Source organism: Mus caroli, chromosome 14 (assembly GCF_900094665.2).
Source record: "Mus caroli chromosome 14, CAROLI_EIJ_v1.1, whole genome shotgun sequence".
NCBI classification, from domain to species: domain Eukaryota; kingdom Metazoa; phylum Chordata; class Mammalia; order Rodentia; family Muridae; genus Mus; species Mus caroli.
In genome coordinates this window covers 78,119,545-78,137,218 of record NC_034583.1, presented here as the reverse complement: position 1 = coordinate 78,137,218, position 17,674 = coordinate 78,119,545, and the positions used below count along the sequence as shown (strand labels likewise).

Sequence of the window (17,674 nt, the reverse complement as noted above, 5' to 3'; positions counted from 1 at the left end):
CCTCATATGGTTCCCTAGTAGACCACATTTGTAATGCCTCATGGACAGCTTTCTCTGTTCCAGAAATCATCACTTCTCTCTTCTCTTCCTCTTCCCCTTTCTCCTCCTCCTTTTTTTTTTTTTTTTTTTTGTGAAAACACTTTCCCCAAGTTGTGAAACATTGCAGAAATGGTATTAGTTTTCATAAGATTTTCATAATTTAGGAATTCCTCATTTATAACTTCAACAAGTCCATCTGTTGACATTAGTAGACTGCTGTCTGTCAGATACTGTTATGCAGGTTGAATATGTACCAGACACTGTGATATTTGTCTCTTGGGATGGGACAAATGGTTCCTAAACTTAGTGGCATACAACAGACAGTGCTTTCTCAAATATTGTCTGTGGGCCATGATTTTGGTAGTTGCTTAGGTAAATGGTTCTAGCTCAGGGTCTCAGGAAGCTGTAATGTAGAGATTTGGTAATGTAGAGCTATGGTGACCTGTAAGTTTGGCAAAAACTTCCAAGATGATCATTCATGGGCTAGTGTAAATAAATAGATACCTTTTTCTGTTGTAAAGTACGTAGTGTCTTAGGTCTTTGCCATGTGCGCCTGTCTTTTGTGTGTTTTGGCAGATGGCATATGCCAGAATGAGTGATCCAAGAAAGAAGACAATGCTATTTATGATCTGGTTCTGTAAGCCAGAATAGGTAATTTCTTGCTGGTTACAGAAGTCAGAGGGTCACATGTAGTTTCAGAGAGAATTGGTACACAATGACTTAGGTGATGATTGATCTAATAGGGCTGTTAAATTGCAAGAGGAAAGACAAGGTCAGTTGTTATCAAATCAATGAATTGAACAGAATTTATAACTAATTTGAAAGGACATGAGAATATAGTGTGTCTTAAATGACAGTGGGCCGGGGGGTGGGGTGTCCACATCTTTCATTGGAGTCATTGACTTGTGGCTGAAAGGGTTTCACTATTTTATTTCTTGTTAAGAAGTCTTGATGACACACTGTTGTGAGTGCCTTGATTATGAGACCACAAGAAGCCAGTGACTAGCAGGATTCAGTAGGCAGAGTCTGGGGTCATGGTTCTAAGCAGCAAGTTGCTGAGGTAGTAACAAAGCTGATTAACCCACACTTTCTTAGTGGGGTATTTGTTCCTGAAGTCTAATAGAAAAATGCATGAAAATTGACAACGTTTTGAATAATACATTTTATATCCTAGGTGGATATTTGGGTAAAATTGATTTTATAGTTAGAAGGAGCTTCTATTTCTCCTTTCTGCTTATTTCTCCTGGGTTACATGAAAACATCAACTTTCTTCTTGGTTCTAGAAAAATGTGTTTCTAGCCATATGTAAAACTACTAAAATTGTAAAATACCTGAAAATTACACTGTCCTTTTAAATGAAAAAAAAAATGCTGTTGACATTTACAGTGCTGAAATAATGGAAATTTTAAATAATGAGTTCTTACTATCACAATGTTGTAACTGAAAATCCAGATAGTTTTAAAGACCCTTTTTTGTTTAATTAATTTATTTAAGCTGTCATTACTGATTATCAGTGTGATTACTCAGCATGAGATAATACTCAGTAGGGTGCTCATTTAACTTCCCCTGAAGATAAGTGATATTAATTTATAAAACTTAGTATACCCCAGACACAGGCAAAGCCTTGTTAATTACGTGTGGTGTTCTAACTCTAAATAGCAGTGTAATAGAATTCCCCAGTCTTGTGTGTGCTTAATCAATTCTTCAACCAATGTGGACTGCTTGTGTATTTTACCTGCCTAAGTTGAGTTTCTACTTTGGCTTTACGGAGAGAATTCCTTATAAATTATTTGTTTTTTTTAAATATATAAATAAATATATAAATATTTTTTTTATAAATAAAGTACATAAGTTGTAAAAGAAACCATCTTCAGGTAAATTGGAAAATACAATAGCCAACTTGCTGTTAGTTTGATGGCAATTTCTACAATAATTTCAAGTACAAAATATTTTCAAAGTTTGACTATGTGTTCTATTGTGCTTTGCTTCAAAAGCAAATAATACATGCAATCCATGAAAGATAAGTTAGGAATGATTTGTCTATTTTTATGTGAAATTACTCTAGCATCATTTTTTTTTAAATGAAACTTCTCAAGCACATGTAAAACAATTTGATAGTCAAGATCATTTTGATCTAGCTTTGTTATGTGCTCAGATTTTGTACTTAGAATTTATCTGGAGTTCTTCGTAGCACATGCTTGGGTAAGCTTGTAAGCTCTGCTTTTAGCTTTGGATAATCAAGAGTTAATCCTAGTATAGGAAGAAGAAAATGGTTTTAAAAATATACTCATTTATATATTTATATCTATCCATCTAGCTAGCCATCTATCTGTCTGTCTGTCTTCTATCTCTATCATCTGTATCTATGTGTCTCTATGTATCTTCATACTACCTATCTATTTTTTCATGTGTATATCTGTATGTGTATAGGTATCATGAACTGTGTGTTGAGGTCAGAGGAAAACTTGTGGGAGTTGGTTCTCATCTTCCACCTGGGTATTGAACAGAATTCATCATGTTTGGGAGCAAGTTTCCTTTATCCACTCAGCATCAGTCCTGGCTCTTCTCATATATTGTCTTTCATCTTTCTGATTAAGAAGAAAAAGTATTACATTTTAAGCCTGAGATGCTGATCCTTTTGTATCTCCTGTTACTATCTGACCTTTGTGGATTTAGAATCTGGAAGAGGAAGTACTCATTTTCCTCACTTTACCATTGGCTAGCTCTAAGATGGTGAGATGAACATTTGCTTTTCCACCACATGTGTAAAATCAGACCTTTCCTTAGAGCTTAATTCTAAACATTCAGGGGAGATGTGCTGATTTTACGTTGTTATTCTGTAATTTTTTTTTTTTTGGTCTGTTTACTGGTACAAATGTAGTTTCCTTCTTACAATATTGAGTTGAGTTTCTTTGTGGTGTTCTATAGGTAAGCTAACACCTATGAAATTTGATGTGCTTGTCTTCTGTTTAGCCATGTGTTTTCATCATTGCACAGACCGAGTGAGTATTATCTATCCCATGCTGCCTTTCATGCTCTTACCCTCGTACCTGACGTACAGAGGGGTTACTAAATGCTCACTCTTGTGAGTTTTATTACTTCTTAAAAAATCTTTTTATTGATTCTTTGTGAATTTTACATCGTGGGCCCCATTCCCACTCATCTCTCCATCCCTCCATATCAGCCCTCTGCCCTTGTAAATCCCCTCCCCTCCCCGAAAACAAAACAAAACAAAACCTAAACCAAAACTGAACCAAAATTTTGCTGTGGAATCTGTGATGTGCTGTGGCGTGCCTCACAGTCTGTACCCTTCTGCCACACAGCTTTACTGGCAGGTGCTCATTGCCATGGATCATTCATTGGCCTGGGTAGAAGCCTCTGGTTTCTGCTACCCTATTAATATTGGATCCTCACTATGACTCCTTTCAGAAATCCTGTAGTTGTCCTGTGTCAGGGAGATTCTGCAGCTTAGGTTCTGCAGGACTGGCCCCTTCACACTCTCCATACAAGGAGTGGATTTTGGGGTGAGCCAACTCAGCCCTGGCTCTGGGTCTGGGTGGGAGCTGAGTTGGTCAGCTTTCCAGCAATCTTGCACTCCCCCAACGAGGGGTGGGGTCAGCTATCTTGCATACCCTTACACTCTCATGCCGGCTCTCCCATGGCCAAGCCAGGAGGGCCGTTTCTAGTGTGCTGCCCAGGCCAGGTACAGACCAAGGCAGGTGAGGGCTTGGGGCCCGCTATCCCACCCTACCCAGGTCAGGCTCTAACATAGTCCCACATGGTAGCCCAGACCAGGGGCTTCTTTGACTCATAGTGGTAACAAGGGACAAAGGCATGGGTGTCTTTCACCTCACCCTAACCTTGTGGCAACACGTCGGTGATGGTCATGATGGTGGGGGAAGAGGGGATCCAAGTTTCAGTACATTTATGTCTTTATGTTTTTAAAAGTACAGGCTTTTGTTAAAAGCAAACGTCTTGTGAACTCTGTGTCACCCGTGGAGTCGTAGGCTCTGTGTTTCCCACTGTCTTGTGAATGCTTCGGTTCGGTTCACTTTCCCCAGTTATTGGCTTGCTTACATCTGTAATATTGATGCAGCATCAGTGATGCTGTGTTTAATGTCACTTCAGTATAGATGTCACAGTTCATTAGACTTCGTGTGAGATAAGAGATGAGATCGTTTTTATACTTATGCATTGATACTATACTTACAGAAGTTTATACTACACTTACTTTACAGAGTGCTGCAAAGGTGACCAAATGGAGGCTAACCAATCCTTGACTTACAGAAATTATTTTGTTATCCCCTACTTGTTTTCAAATAACAATTAAGATGCAGGGTTTCAATTCACCCAGGGACTGTAGCTTCAGCACACGAGCTTCCTTCATACTAGATCATGCTTATTTGGTCATGCCAGGGTTTTACATACATGCAAAAATGTTCTCCTTGCTCCGTATCTGTATGGCAGTGTAGTTTGTAACTACCTGCCCTCCACCTCTCGAGAGTCCTAGCAGCAGCTAACTGATGCATTGTTCTTTGGTTTTCCTATCTTTTTGTGGTTCTAGAATTCTGTGTCTCACCCACTGCCTTTTAGCTTGAAAAGCTTAGCAGTTTTTGTAGTCCCCGCAGGCCTGGAGCCAGCCTCTCTCAGCTTTTGACTGCATTGTCTTTATTTTGCTTCTACTTATGAAAGACATTTCTATAGAAAATTCCAGTACTGTAGAACTTTTCTTTCATAAGTCGAAGATGTGATTTCATTTCTTCTCAGAAGAGAAAGGTCTCTTCTTGCAGGCGATTGGAGCAGGCGGCCAGTCAGCTGAGAGCAGGGCTCACCTGGACCCTGTTTCTTTAGTTTGGATTCAGCTCTTCTGTGGCTTCGCATGGTTTGAATACATGGGATCTGAACATCACTGAAAATCTGACAAACTACTTTTTTATTTATTTATTTATTTATTTATTACGTATTTTCCTTAATTACATTTCCAATGCTATCCCAAAAGTCCCCCATACACCCCCCCCCCACTTCCCTACCCACCCATTCCCATTCTTTTGGCCCTGGCATTCCCCTGTATTGGGGCATATAAAGTTTGCAAGTCCAATGGGCCTCTCTTTCCAGTGATGGCCGACTAGGCCATCTTTCGATACATATGCAGCTAGAGACAAGAGCTCCGGGGTACTGGTGCATGCTTGTATGTGTGAGTGTGTATGTATGTGAGTATGCTGGCTGCATGTGGGGAGTGTGTGTGTGTGTGTGTGTGTGTGTGTGTGTGTGTGTAGAACCATGAAGGCCAGAAAAGGACATTGAGCGCCTTGTGTTACCACCACTGCCTGTCTCTGTGTATATATCTATCATCTATGGATATCTATTTTTCAATTATGGGCATATGTGTGTGAGGATATGCACATGTGAGTGCAGGTGCCTAGGATCCTGAAGAAGATGTCAGGTCCTCTGTTGTTAGGATTATCCACTGATGTAAGGATTATTGGTGGTTGTGAGTTAGTTACCTGACGTGGATGCTGGTAATTAAACTCGATCCTCTGCAAGTGCACTGTGCTCTTTACCTGCTAGGCATTTTGAGGCTTCTCTTATTCTTAGGTTTGGTTCTTTTGCTGAACTTAGAGTTAAGGCCAGTAAGCCAGTAAGCCCCAATGATCTCTTGTCTCCACTTGCCCCAAAACATTAAGGAGCTTGGGTTGCAGGCAGTCCCAAAACAACACCCGGATTTCCATGTGGGTTCTGGGGATTTTAACTCAGACCTTCTTGTGTTGTAGCAGATGCCCAGCTCCGGCAGTCTAGTTTTGACTTAGCAACTGATGTAGCAAGTGCCAGATCTCTGGGATAGCTTTCCATTTTAAATCTGATGTCTGTTTTTAGGGTTAGTGCTGAGCTGTCCTCTGTTAACTATTTCAAGTTTGCTCTGTTTCTTCCGGCAACTATGACCTGGCCTGCTGCTCTTCGCCTTCAGATAGTGGCTGCCAGGATCTCTTCAAGGCGTGGGCTGTATCATGGGCATTTCACTCAGGGCCTTCTCTGCTCTGTAGTATGGGAGGATGGTTTGCAGCTGCTGAAAGCCTTCTGTACCTGAGGAAGGATCCCAGTTTAGCTTTTCCTGGCACGAACCTTCAACATGCTGCACATGTGGCCAAGAAAGGATTGAGGGGAAGAGCTGGTAATAGATTGGTTTTATGCTAGGCTTTTTAAGAGAAATTACTGGTTTTCTAATCACTGAGCCAGCAACCATGCACCATTGGACACTCACTGCAGTTCATTTGCCTATCCCTGACCGGTGGCTGAGGACAGTGAGGGCACCTTTGTAAACTAAAAGTAATGGTCATGAAGAAAGGACTTCTGTTACCAATTGGATTCCATTCTTTGTGCTCTCATCATCTATTCTTCTCGAAAGGAATTTCTTTCAAACCTTATTTCATTCAATTAATAGTATATTCACCTTGATTATACGCCTTCATGTAAGGCTCAAAAAGACCACGGCTTGTCCCCACAGACGTACATAGGCTGTTGAACTCCATTCACAGAAGCCTGGAGACTGATAACAAGTCTTCCTAGTTTTGAGAAATATTTTAATTCAAATGTATACTGGTTGAAATGAAACAAATTTAAGACTATCACCTGGAACTTGCAGAGGTTATCTATATATTCTTTTATTATTTATAACAATACTTGATACAATGAAAACACTACATTATTGAATATTGAGGGCACACCGCAGGCAAAAACCATTTGTACATACCCAGTTCATATATAATATCTCTGTTCCCCCTATTTCTTCGCCTCCTTCCCTTCCTGTGACTCTTTTTTTCTCTTTCCTGTGTCCTCAGTTTTCAGATGAATTAAAAACCCAGCAACTATCGTTTTGCAGCTTTTGTGGCTTGTTTGTTAGTATGCGAGTGATGCTATGTTGTGACTAGTCTTACAAGTCAAGCTTATGTTAAATAGACTGTAAGTACAGTGCAATATATTTTCCCTAGACATTATCTCCATAGATAATTCATAGGCCTACATTTTGTATGTAAACATTCATTTACATCATGAATTGACCTATTTCTTAAGTAAATTAAATAATAACATAATTTAGTGCTATTTTAAAAATAAAGATTTCTATGTATTAGATAACTTTAATACTTCTACCAGCTCTTTTAATAGGGAGGGTTTCTACAATAATAGAAATATCCTGAGTGTGGATTTACAAGTGTAGCCACTAATTATATATGTCCCTCGAGCACTTGAAATTTGTTTATGCAGCTAATGAACTAAATATTGAACTCAGTAACCATATGTAGCTAGTGCTACTGTAGGGTGTAGTGTACTTGTATAAGAGATATATTTTAAGCATTTGTTATTTTTGTATGTAAGTGGATGGGTCATTCCTGTTGACCCTCTATACATGTTCTAGTGAAAATAAGTTTATACTTAATGATGTAAAATTTATATAAGTTTTATGATTAAGTATATGTTTCAGTAAACATATACTTAAAGCCTCCTTTAAGCTATTTTGTCCTTTTTGAAAGTTTTATGTTTCTTGAAATAGATAACTAGTTTTTTTGTGAGGAGAAACAATTTTGAATGAATAAATAAGTAGCTTTCTAGACTAATATTAATATATTCAAGTTGCAGTCAGCTGCTTGATCTTGTTATGGAAGACGTCCTGTTACCACAAAAATCTGTATTAAATAAGTCCCTGCTATGTCGATGTCCACAAAATTCAGATGTAGGCTGGCATGTGCAAAAGAAATGTTAGTGGGAACTCAACTGTCTGCAGAGCCACAAAGGCATTACACTTAAATGCCTGATGCATGTCCTGTTGTGGGACTCCTTGTCCCCTACTAGGGCACAGTATGCATGAGGGCACTGGTGAAGGGCAGGGCTGGCTTTCAGGGCAAGACGTAACAGTTGGTGCCATGACTGTTAGCTGACTTGCGTCTGTGAAACTGTTCAGTTTGCTTATCTATAAAGCCCAGGTCTTCTGGCCAAGAATCTTTAATGGAAAATTTTGTGATTTTGTTTTTTAAGATCTGAACTTTATATCTATAAAATATAAACCTATTGCTTTCACTGTAACATGAATAGGGGACCAACAAGATTGGCTCAGTAGGTAAAGGCACTGGCAAACAAGCTTGGATGACCTGAGTTTGATCCATCCACCTTCATACAGAAATAAAGGCTTCAAAATGAATAGATTACAGTGCACTACACATTGCAGAGACCTAAGATCCTGTGAGGTTGTATGGCTTTCCGTCTGCCTTTAAATGGGGTTCCTGCTGGAACCTTCTCATCACTTGCGGTCAATATTGTTAAGATTAAAGCTTCATCACTGACAATGTGATTGATTGGCCCTGTATTTTTGCCCTGTTTTTGCAACTAGATAACAGTTGCTGCAAGAGGAAATATTAACTTGTGTGTTATTTTATTTTTCTTCATAGCTGGACAAATTTGCCAGCATAAGAATTCCAGGGAGCAAGAAAGAGAGACCCCCCCTTCCCCACCTGAAGACTGTGCCCGGGATCAGCGACAGCTCCTCGGTGTCCTCAGAGACGATGGAAAACAACCCAAAGGCGCTGCCAGAGAGTGAAGTCCTGAAGCTTTTTGAGAAGATGATGGTAAGAAGTTGGGTTCTGTTTTAGATCTCAGTTTCGCCCAGTGTATTAACAAGTGAAGTATCAAATGGCAGCTTTCATACTGCGTAGCTGTGTGGTCTGAGCTCATGTGCTTTGCAGCTAGTCCCACTGTGGTCTTGTCATCGGGACTGGATGGTTTCTTAGTGCTGTGTCATTCCATTCCAGCCTCAGTATATACGCCTGTGTCTATGACGCTTAATCAGCTCTTTTCTTGGTGCCTTCGTCTCTTGATCTTTAGTCTTTCACTGTCAGATTCAGTGTCTGATTTTTAATCTGAATGAGCTGATTTGATCAGCTATCCATGTATGTTAAGAGAGTTCAAACTACTTCCTCCAAATGGATGCTAATTTTATATAAATAGATTTTTATCTATATAGTTGCTACTTTCAAGTTCATATCTGTTATGATTCAAAACAAATATTTGAAAAATTACAGAAGCAATGCCAGAAGGAAGTGTTTAATAATTCAGCTCTTTATAAGTTCAGAGTAGGAAGAAACTACTTTAGCTTTTTGAGATACCTAATTAGCTTCAAGGAAAATATGGCGAATTACAGTATTTTTGGGAAATTTGCAGAGAAAGTCAGCCTGGGCCAACTGGCAATTGAGAATTGTATAGGCAAACGGGAGGGCAGTCTCTTGCTATGAAAGAAATAACAGTAAGCAAAATTATAGAGCTAGTTTCTGAATAGCTCCTAGGACCAGTGAGAAGTCTGAAAAGTTAGATTGGAAAGATAACTTGGGGCCAATTATAAAAGGATATTCTAAATACTTCTGAGGTGCTGTGTGTATTTCCAAGTCATGATTTATTCTATATATGTCTGTCCATTTGTCTGTCAGTTTTGGCAGCTTCATCCATTTTTCTAAATGGAAGTTATTGCATTTGCTCATCAGTTAATGGTCTATCGTGTGTATGAAATTTGGATACTATTAATAGCGCTTCTACAGCTGTTCAGCAGAAGTGTTGGATTTGTACTGCACTGTCTTACTTTCTATTTATCGCAAGTATTTGATTTAGTGTGAACACCTAGAGTCTCAGAAGACCCTGGAAAGAATAAAAGCCCAGTTTGTTTTCATACCTTTAATGTTGCATAAACTCTAGACTTGGGAAGCGGATCTGCTCTTATACCAGCTCTTAATTAAGTGTTACTTTTTGTTTTTTCCCTACAATTTGGAACTCTTTCCCTGTTGACTCCATGAACTGCTATAATCTCCACCAAGGACAAAAGAAAAGCTTTTTGCTGGCCTTTGCCACCAGTCATGAGGCTTGTGTGAAGGTAGCTCTCTTCAGTATCACCTTGGCAGACTTGCGATGGCACAGGGACCTTTCTTTTCATGCTCTGAACATGTATGTTAATTACCTCTGAAACTTTGGAATGGTACTATCTTGGCGCTTCTAACTACAGTAAAATATCCTTATAGTTGTGAGTACCATCTGAGTACACAGAGAAAGCAGCCCATTGCTGTTAAACATTATAGAGAACACATTTTATGATCACAAGTGGTTAGTTAAAAGGACAGCCATCCAAGAAATAGTGAATGTAGGCTATATTATACTTTTGGGGACTGCTGCCATTGCTTTTAGATTCAGGGAAGCATGTGCAGTTCAGTTGGAGCTGGACAATTTGAAGTAATTATAGATACTTGGTGATCTGGGCCAGATCACTTATTTAATCCGAGGCATGTCAATCAAATGTATGTTTTATTTAGCAGAAGTCGAATGGAAGTGTTTCTTTGCTGGTGCTGTTAAATATTTGAGGGATGAGTCATTCCTAAGTTGTTCTTCAAACATACAGAACAGATTCTTTCCCTGTCTCTGAATCCTTGGTTATATTAGAATACCTTGAATACAAAGCCTCCTCTTGTCTCCGAAGCTGAAAGCTGAAGTCACTGAGGAAGTGTGTCTTGCCTTTAAGTGTGAGTTAGAGACATTTTTTTCTGGGCACCATTGTTTCATTACACTGAACTGTCAGTGTTCTCAATCACACAGAACTGTCAAAGAAAGAGGGTCTTTCCAAAATGTAATCAGGGTCTAAAACAGCGGGGAGGTCCAGCCTTGAGAAGACCCTCAAAGAGCTGTGCAGAAGCGTATTTAGTGATTGGTACACAAATATCGTTTTTTGGGTAAAACAAGCTCTTCAGTACAAAGCCCCCATCTAATCTATACGTTTTGTGAAGGAAACCAGTATGCTCCTGCCTTTCTGTTTTCCGTGCTCTACAACACAAGGGTGTGCCAGTGCTGTCCTGCAATCAAAGTCAGGCAAAGGCTGCAAAGCTCTATCCGATTGTTTTCTGCAATGGTTTCTTCAAGGTCAAAGAACTTGTAGAAAACAATTAGTCATTCTAATGTCTACCCTAGAGACAGTTAAGACCAGCTCTGGCCTCCTAGCATTTACTCTAGATACAACGACTACTAGGATTTCACGCTACTGGACTTGATCAATAGTATTCTAAAATATAGATTTGTATGTATTCTTTATTCTTTGTGAATATCAAATATGTGTGCAGTGCCTAAGATGCATACACACACACACAACACACATACAACACACACACACAACACGCACACAATTTATATTTTATAACAACTATCTAATGTATATGTTATTCATTGGAATCTGAGAATGGTTAAGCTACTAAGAGCTTAAAAAAATACCCTTTTTCCTGGCAGCCAGTTGTTAAACAACTCCTCACTTAAGGGTGGGGCTCATGGGCCTCCCCTTCCTCCTCCGTCCTGGAATGGAATGTCTGGATCCTGTAGAGCTCTTGTACAGGCAGCCACGCAACTTAGAGTTGAGGCCTGCATTGTTCCTTTCCAGTCCAGAAGACACTGTTGTCTAGATGCTCCCAGCTGTCAGACCCATAGGATCGTTCTGAGTCCTGAGCCTTGGGTGGAGGAAGGAGAGAAAGATAAAAGGGCACAGCTGAGCAGAACTTTTTATTAACAACAACAACAACAACAACAAAATGCTCCTGACAGAAACATTTAGAAATCAGCTATATTAACCTTTTGGCATTTGTGCTTGTAAAGGTTTCATCATATTTAAAATTTATATGTAAGGTCTTGTGTCACAATTGTGCAGTTTTAAAAACAATTATTCCTATTTACCAATTATGTAAAGTATTTAATTTGTACATGAAGTAGCAACTTTATTCTGAAGAACACTTGTTTTTCTTCCTTAAGATAGTCCTCTGAAATATTACTGACTTGATTATTTAATGAATGCAAAATATAGTGTAATACTTCAACTTTTTATTTTTGCTTAGAGAATTGATTTTCTTGGTCTCATAATGGTCTAGTTTCTAAAACAGTGATGAATTTCTAGTTACACATGTAAAATGTTATGTTTAATGGTGTACATATATATGTGTGGGTGATCATGCCACAGTGCATGTCTAAAGGTCAGGGGACAGCTTGCAGGACTCAGTTCTCCTTCCACCATGTGGGTCACTGGCATCAAACTCAGGTTGCTAGGCTTGGTGGGAAACACCCTTACTTGCTGAGTCATCTCAGCCACCCTCATCTAAACTTCCTAAGAGCTCCCCCAAGCCGTGCTTATATTTTGGTATATACTGAAAGACTGTCTTGGTTTTCTGCGAGTCTTGGATGTATGAACTCGTTGAAATCAACATTTTATATATATATATATATATATATATATATATATATATATGTATGTATGCAGCCTTGATATCTGAAACCAACCTTAGTGAATACTCTTGCCTGCTTTATTGACTATGATGAAACTGGCCTTTTGAAGGACATGAGCTCAGTGGGTACAACTGAAAGTGACTGGTTGATTACAGGCCTGTCCTCTTAGAGTTAGTCCTTTCAGTTCTCTCCTTGTCTTCACATAATAGAAAAGTCTGTCTTACTGTATATATTTTAATGTCATCAAAAGAAAGCTCAGCTTTCTTCACATTCCAGACTTGCTCTGTTTAGAGATGACTGTAAGTGCCACTGGCAGAGTACAGTTGCCCTTCATTCCCTCCTTTCTTTCTTTCTTTCTTTCTTTCTTTCTTTCTTTCTTTCTTTCTTTCTTTCTTTCTTTCTTCCTTTTTTTCTAATTTAATTTTTTAGTTGGATATTTTATTTATTTACATTTCAAATATTATCCCCTTTCCTGATTCTCCCCTCCTCCAGAAACCCCTTATCTCATCCCCCCTCTTCCTGCTTCTAGGAGGGCGTGTCCCATCCACCCACTCACCCCTGCCTCCCTGCCCTTGCATTCCCCTACACTGGGTCATCTATTGAGCCTTCACTGGACCAAAGGCCTCTTCTCCCATTGATGCCTGAGAAGGCCATTCTCTGCTACATATATGGCTGACGGGTCCCTCCCTCCGTGTTTACTCCTTGGCTGGTGGTTTAGACACTGGAGCTATGGTTGGTTGCTATTATTATTCTTCCTATGGGGTTGAGACCGCTTCAGGTCCTTCACTCCTTTCTCTAACTTCTCCACTGGGGACCCTGGGATTGGTTCAATGGTTGGCTGTGAGTATCCTCCTCTGTATTTGTCAGGGTCTGGCAGAGCCTCTCAGGAGACAGCTATATCAGGCTTCTGTCAGCACACTCTTCTGGGCATCTACAATAGTGTCTGCATTTGGTGACTGTATCTGGAATGGATTTCCAGGTAGGGCAGTCTCTAGATGGCTTTTCCTTCAGTCTCTGCTCCACACTTTGTCTCTGTATTTGCTCCTGTGATTATTTTGAACCCCTTCTAAAAAGAACAGACACACCCACACTTTGGTCTTCCTTCTTCTTGAGCTTCATGTGGTCTGTGAATTGCATCTTGGGTATTCCATGCTTCTGGGCTAATATCCACTTATCAGTGAGTGCATACCATGTGTGTTCTTTTGTAACTGGGTGACCTTACTCAGGATGATATTTTCTAGTTCCATCCATTTGCCTGTGAATTTCATGAAGTCATTGTTTTTAATAGCTGAGTAGTACTCCATTGTGTAAATGTACCACATTTTCTGTATTCATTCCTCTGATGAGGGACATCTGGGTTCCTTCCAGCTCCTGGCTATTATAAATATGACTGCTATGACCATAGTAAAGCATGTGTCCTTAATACATGTTGGAGCATCTCTGGATATATGCCCAGGAGTGGTATAGCTGGGTCCTCAGGTAGTACCATGTCCAATTTTCTGAGGAAATGCCAGACTGATTTCCAGACTTGTTGTGCCAGCTTGCAATCCCACCAATAATGAAGGAGTGTTCCTCTCTCTCCACATCCTCACCAGCATCTGCTGTCACCTGAGTTTTACATCTTAGCCATTCTGACTGGTGTGAGGTGGAATCTCAGGGTTGTTTTGATTTGCATTTCCCTGATGATTAAGATTGTTGAACATTTAAGTGCTTCATGACCATTGGAGTTTCCTAAGTTGAGAATTCTTTGTCTGCTCTGTACCCCATTTTTAAATAGGGTTATTTGATTGTCTGTAGTCTAATTTCTTGAGTTCTTTGTATATATTGGGTATTAGCCCTCTATTGGATGTAGGATTGATCTGTCTACTGTCGGGTTAGACTGGAGTGGAGAACCGAGCACTTGTTGGCTTGGGTTGTTTATAACCTGCCATTGGTGTCATATGGGATTCTCTTGGTTTCTGAAATACTGCTGAAATACTGTCTGGATTTAGAACAACACAAATGTTATGATTATTATATAGGTTGGAAATTCAACCTGGTTCTGAAAGGGTCACGGGGTTTAAGCTAGTGTCAGTTGACATGTTTACTTATCACTAATTTCGATTGTTGGTAGAATCCTGTTTCTTGAGGTTGGGAAACTGAGGTCCCCTTTCCTTATTAGTGGGCAGGGCATCCAGTTTCTGGAGGCTTTTCTCTTGACTTCTATTTGTATTCCACTGAGTCTTTCATGCTTAGAGAATTACTAGCTTCTTGTTATGTGCCAGTCTTCTGACTTCATTCAGAGAAACTTAATGGTTCATGTCATACCAGGCTCTTCCAGACAGCCCAAGAAAGTTTCCCTATTTTGAGATTTATTGCTTTAATTATATGTAGGTGTAGTCTCTCTCCATGCAGTATAGGGATTAGGGCTTGGGTTTCTCTGTGGACTCCTGTGCTGCATACCATTGGCATAGATTTATAAATGCTGACACTATTTTCCTGGTATTGCATCTGCTTTCCTCAGATGTCACCCACTCTTTCAATGTCACTGACCACTATCCTTTATGTGGTTACTCCATTCACCCTCTTCTGAGTCTGTTCTACTGCGTTTGCCAATGGTTCAGTTTTGAATGTAATTGCTATTCATATTCTGTTAATGGAAAGCCAATATGTTCTTAAGTTTGTTTAAATTAATATACTCTAACTTTAGCAGAGAATAGTTTATTCGGAATGTTTCTATAATAGTTTACAACTTTGCAACTTTAACTTTTGGTTGTGTACCTGTATGATTACAAACAGCTTTTTAATCAATAACCTGTTATATTGATTTCTATTTTTGCTGTGGGTAGAGTGATGCCTCTTTTTTGGTCCTTATCTACATCCTCTCTTTGTACATCTTCGCCCTTTCCTTTCCTTACTGTTGCATCTGGCTCTCTTGTTTTATCTTTATATCTTTGGTTTTCTCTGCACTCTCTCCATAGTTTTGGAGCTGTTAATGTTGTATAATATCTTCCATATGCCTCCTACAGAAGAGAAGTTAAAATTAGCTATCTAAAACATGTCAAATCTCAAAACCTAGAAATGAGATATACATATATATTCCTTAAAAAATTACATCACATTCCCATCCATACTTTAGTCCCTCTTTGGAAAGCTCTCACTGAAGTATGAGGGACTTTGTCATTGTCTTAGTTTGATTTTCATTGTTGAGAACAGACACGGTGACCAAGGCAAATTTTATAAAGGGGATTTTATTTATTTGGGGATGGCTTACAGTTTCAGAGGTTCAGTCCTTATCATCAAGGCAGGAAACATGGTAGCGTCTGGGCAGATATGGTGCCGGAGAAGGATCTGAGAGTTATATATCTATAGCNTCCGGGCAGATATGGTGCCGGAGAAGGATCTGAGAGTTATATATCTATAGCNTCCGGGCAGATATGGTGCCGGAGAAGGATCTGAGAGTTATATATCTATAGCNTCCGGGCAGATATGGTGCCGGAGAAGGATCTGAGAGTTATATATCTATAGCNTCCGGGCAGATATGGTGCCGGAGAAGGATCTGAGAGTTATATATCTATAGCGTCCGGGCAGATATGGTGCCGGAGAAGGATCTGAGAGTTATATATCTTGATTTGAAGGCACTAGGAGAGAGACTACTTTTCAGCACTGTCAGAGTGCACAGCACATAAAATCTCACCCACCCCCCCAGTGACTCACTTTCTACAATAAGGCCACACCCACTCCAGCAAGGCCACACCTCCTAGTAGAGGCATTTCCCATGGGCCAAGCATTCAAACACAGGAGTCTGTGGGGGCCAAACCTCTTCAAACCACTGTAGTCATCTTGATCCCACTGGGGCACTTGTCTCTATTGATTAACTTCTTTAGTCTTATTATCTCTGTCTGTATTTTTCTCTCTTATTGTACATCTTATGAGGCAATTACACTGGCCTCTTCTGTTTGTCTCGCCATGTTTCTATCTGAGAACTCCCATACACCTCATGTCTTAGGGTAAGCAGTCTTTAAAATCTTCCCTTGTGATACATGAATGTCTCACAGATTATGTCCTTTATTATTTGAATATCCGTGTCCTTTCTAGGTTAACTACCTAGTATAATTCCAAACAAATGTCCATTCAATCTAGGAACTGTCTCAAACGTTACGACTGTTTTTGAGACGTTGTCTCGCTATGGAGTTTTTGCTGGCCTGGAGTTGCTATGTTACAGCCTGGCCTCAAACCCACTGAGATCCATCTGCCCCTGTCCCCAGGGAGCTGCAATCAAAGACGAGCACCAAGCCAGGACACATTTAAGATTTTTAAAGAGATTGTGTGTTTCTCTGCCTGCAAGCATTAGGCTGGATGGAGGCTAGCTGGAATTGCTATTCTGCCCAGTAACCCAGTAACACAGAAATATTAAGGAAGTGAAGAGCTTTTTCATGCGTTTATCGTTTTTGATTTCCTCGTGTTTATTATTGAGAGGACGAGCACCATGTGAGACAGGTCATCTATCAGGGTGCCAGCATCAACTGGCATTAAGTGCATGCCAGCCATAACAGAATCATTCTGTCAGTAATTACATTCTAGAATGCTCTCTAGAAGTGTGCAGAGAGAACAGTTTAGTAAAGTTGCTGGAGATACTTACATATTAATTGAGATTATGTAATGACCTTCTGCGAAGATATTTATCAGGCTTCATCGTAGCATAGAAGTAGGAGAAAACACATTTATAAAATACAGCTTATTTTTTGAAAGCTTATACTTGAAGTGCCTCCTGGCACTAGAACTTAGGTGACTTCCTACCTAACACATATACTGGCATTTTTATTGAAGGGAAATGAGAAAGATACTAAAGGCATTACATTTGTGTTTGAAACCTGTTCAGTATATAATAGAAATGTACTTCTACTTGTGTTTTCCTAATTGTAGAATATTTCAAGCATATGGAACAGTATAGAAAACAATAGTCAAAACCATCATAGACAAATTGACCTCCTTTTGTGTAATGCTTTCAAAACCATTTTTTCCCCTGTTTCTTTCTTATATCTGCAAGGACCTCCTCCTCTGTCACAGTGGGAAAGTCAGTCTTTGTGTCTGAAGTTAAGTGACTGTTTAATCTGTAGTGTAATTTATGAGGAAATGCCTGGTGTTTTTAAAAGTTTCCAAGTAAGTGAATGAGACTTTTTCATCAGCCGCGGGTGTCTGTGCAGGTAGGTGATGCTTGCTAGTTCTGGCTAGGCCTTATTCCTGTGTAAATCACACTTCAGATCACCTTGCATATTCATTACACTTTTTGTTTGTTCTATTAAAATTAGCGTTTATACAATAGAAGTGATACTTAATTGATTTTTCTTTATTGGTGTTTGATGTTGGCATG

General features: G+C 39.6%; 1 protein-coding gene across 1 annotated transcript in view; it reads left to right on the top strand.

Annotated features, from left to right (window-relative positions):
- Window positions 1-17,674, top strand: part of Diaph3 (diaphanous related formin 3) — a 473,693-nt gene that overhangs the window by 41,195 nt on the left and 414,824 nt on the right. Inside the window, exon 3 of the mRNA XM_029469353.1 lies at window positions 8,478-8,654. Within this exon, the coding sequence (XP_029325213.1) occupies window positions 8,478-8,654 (177 nt within the window). The remainder of the gene's footprint in view (window positions 1-8,477; window positions 8,655-17,674) is intronic.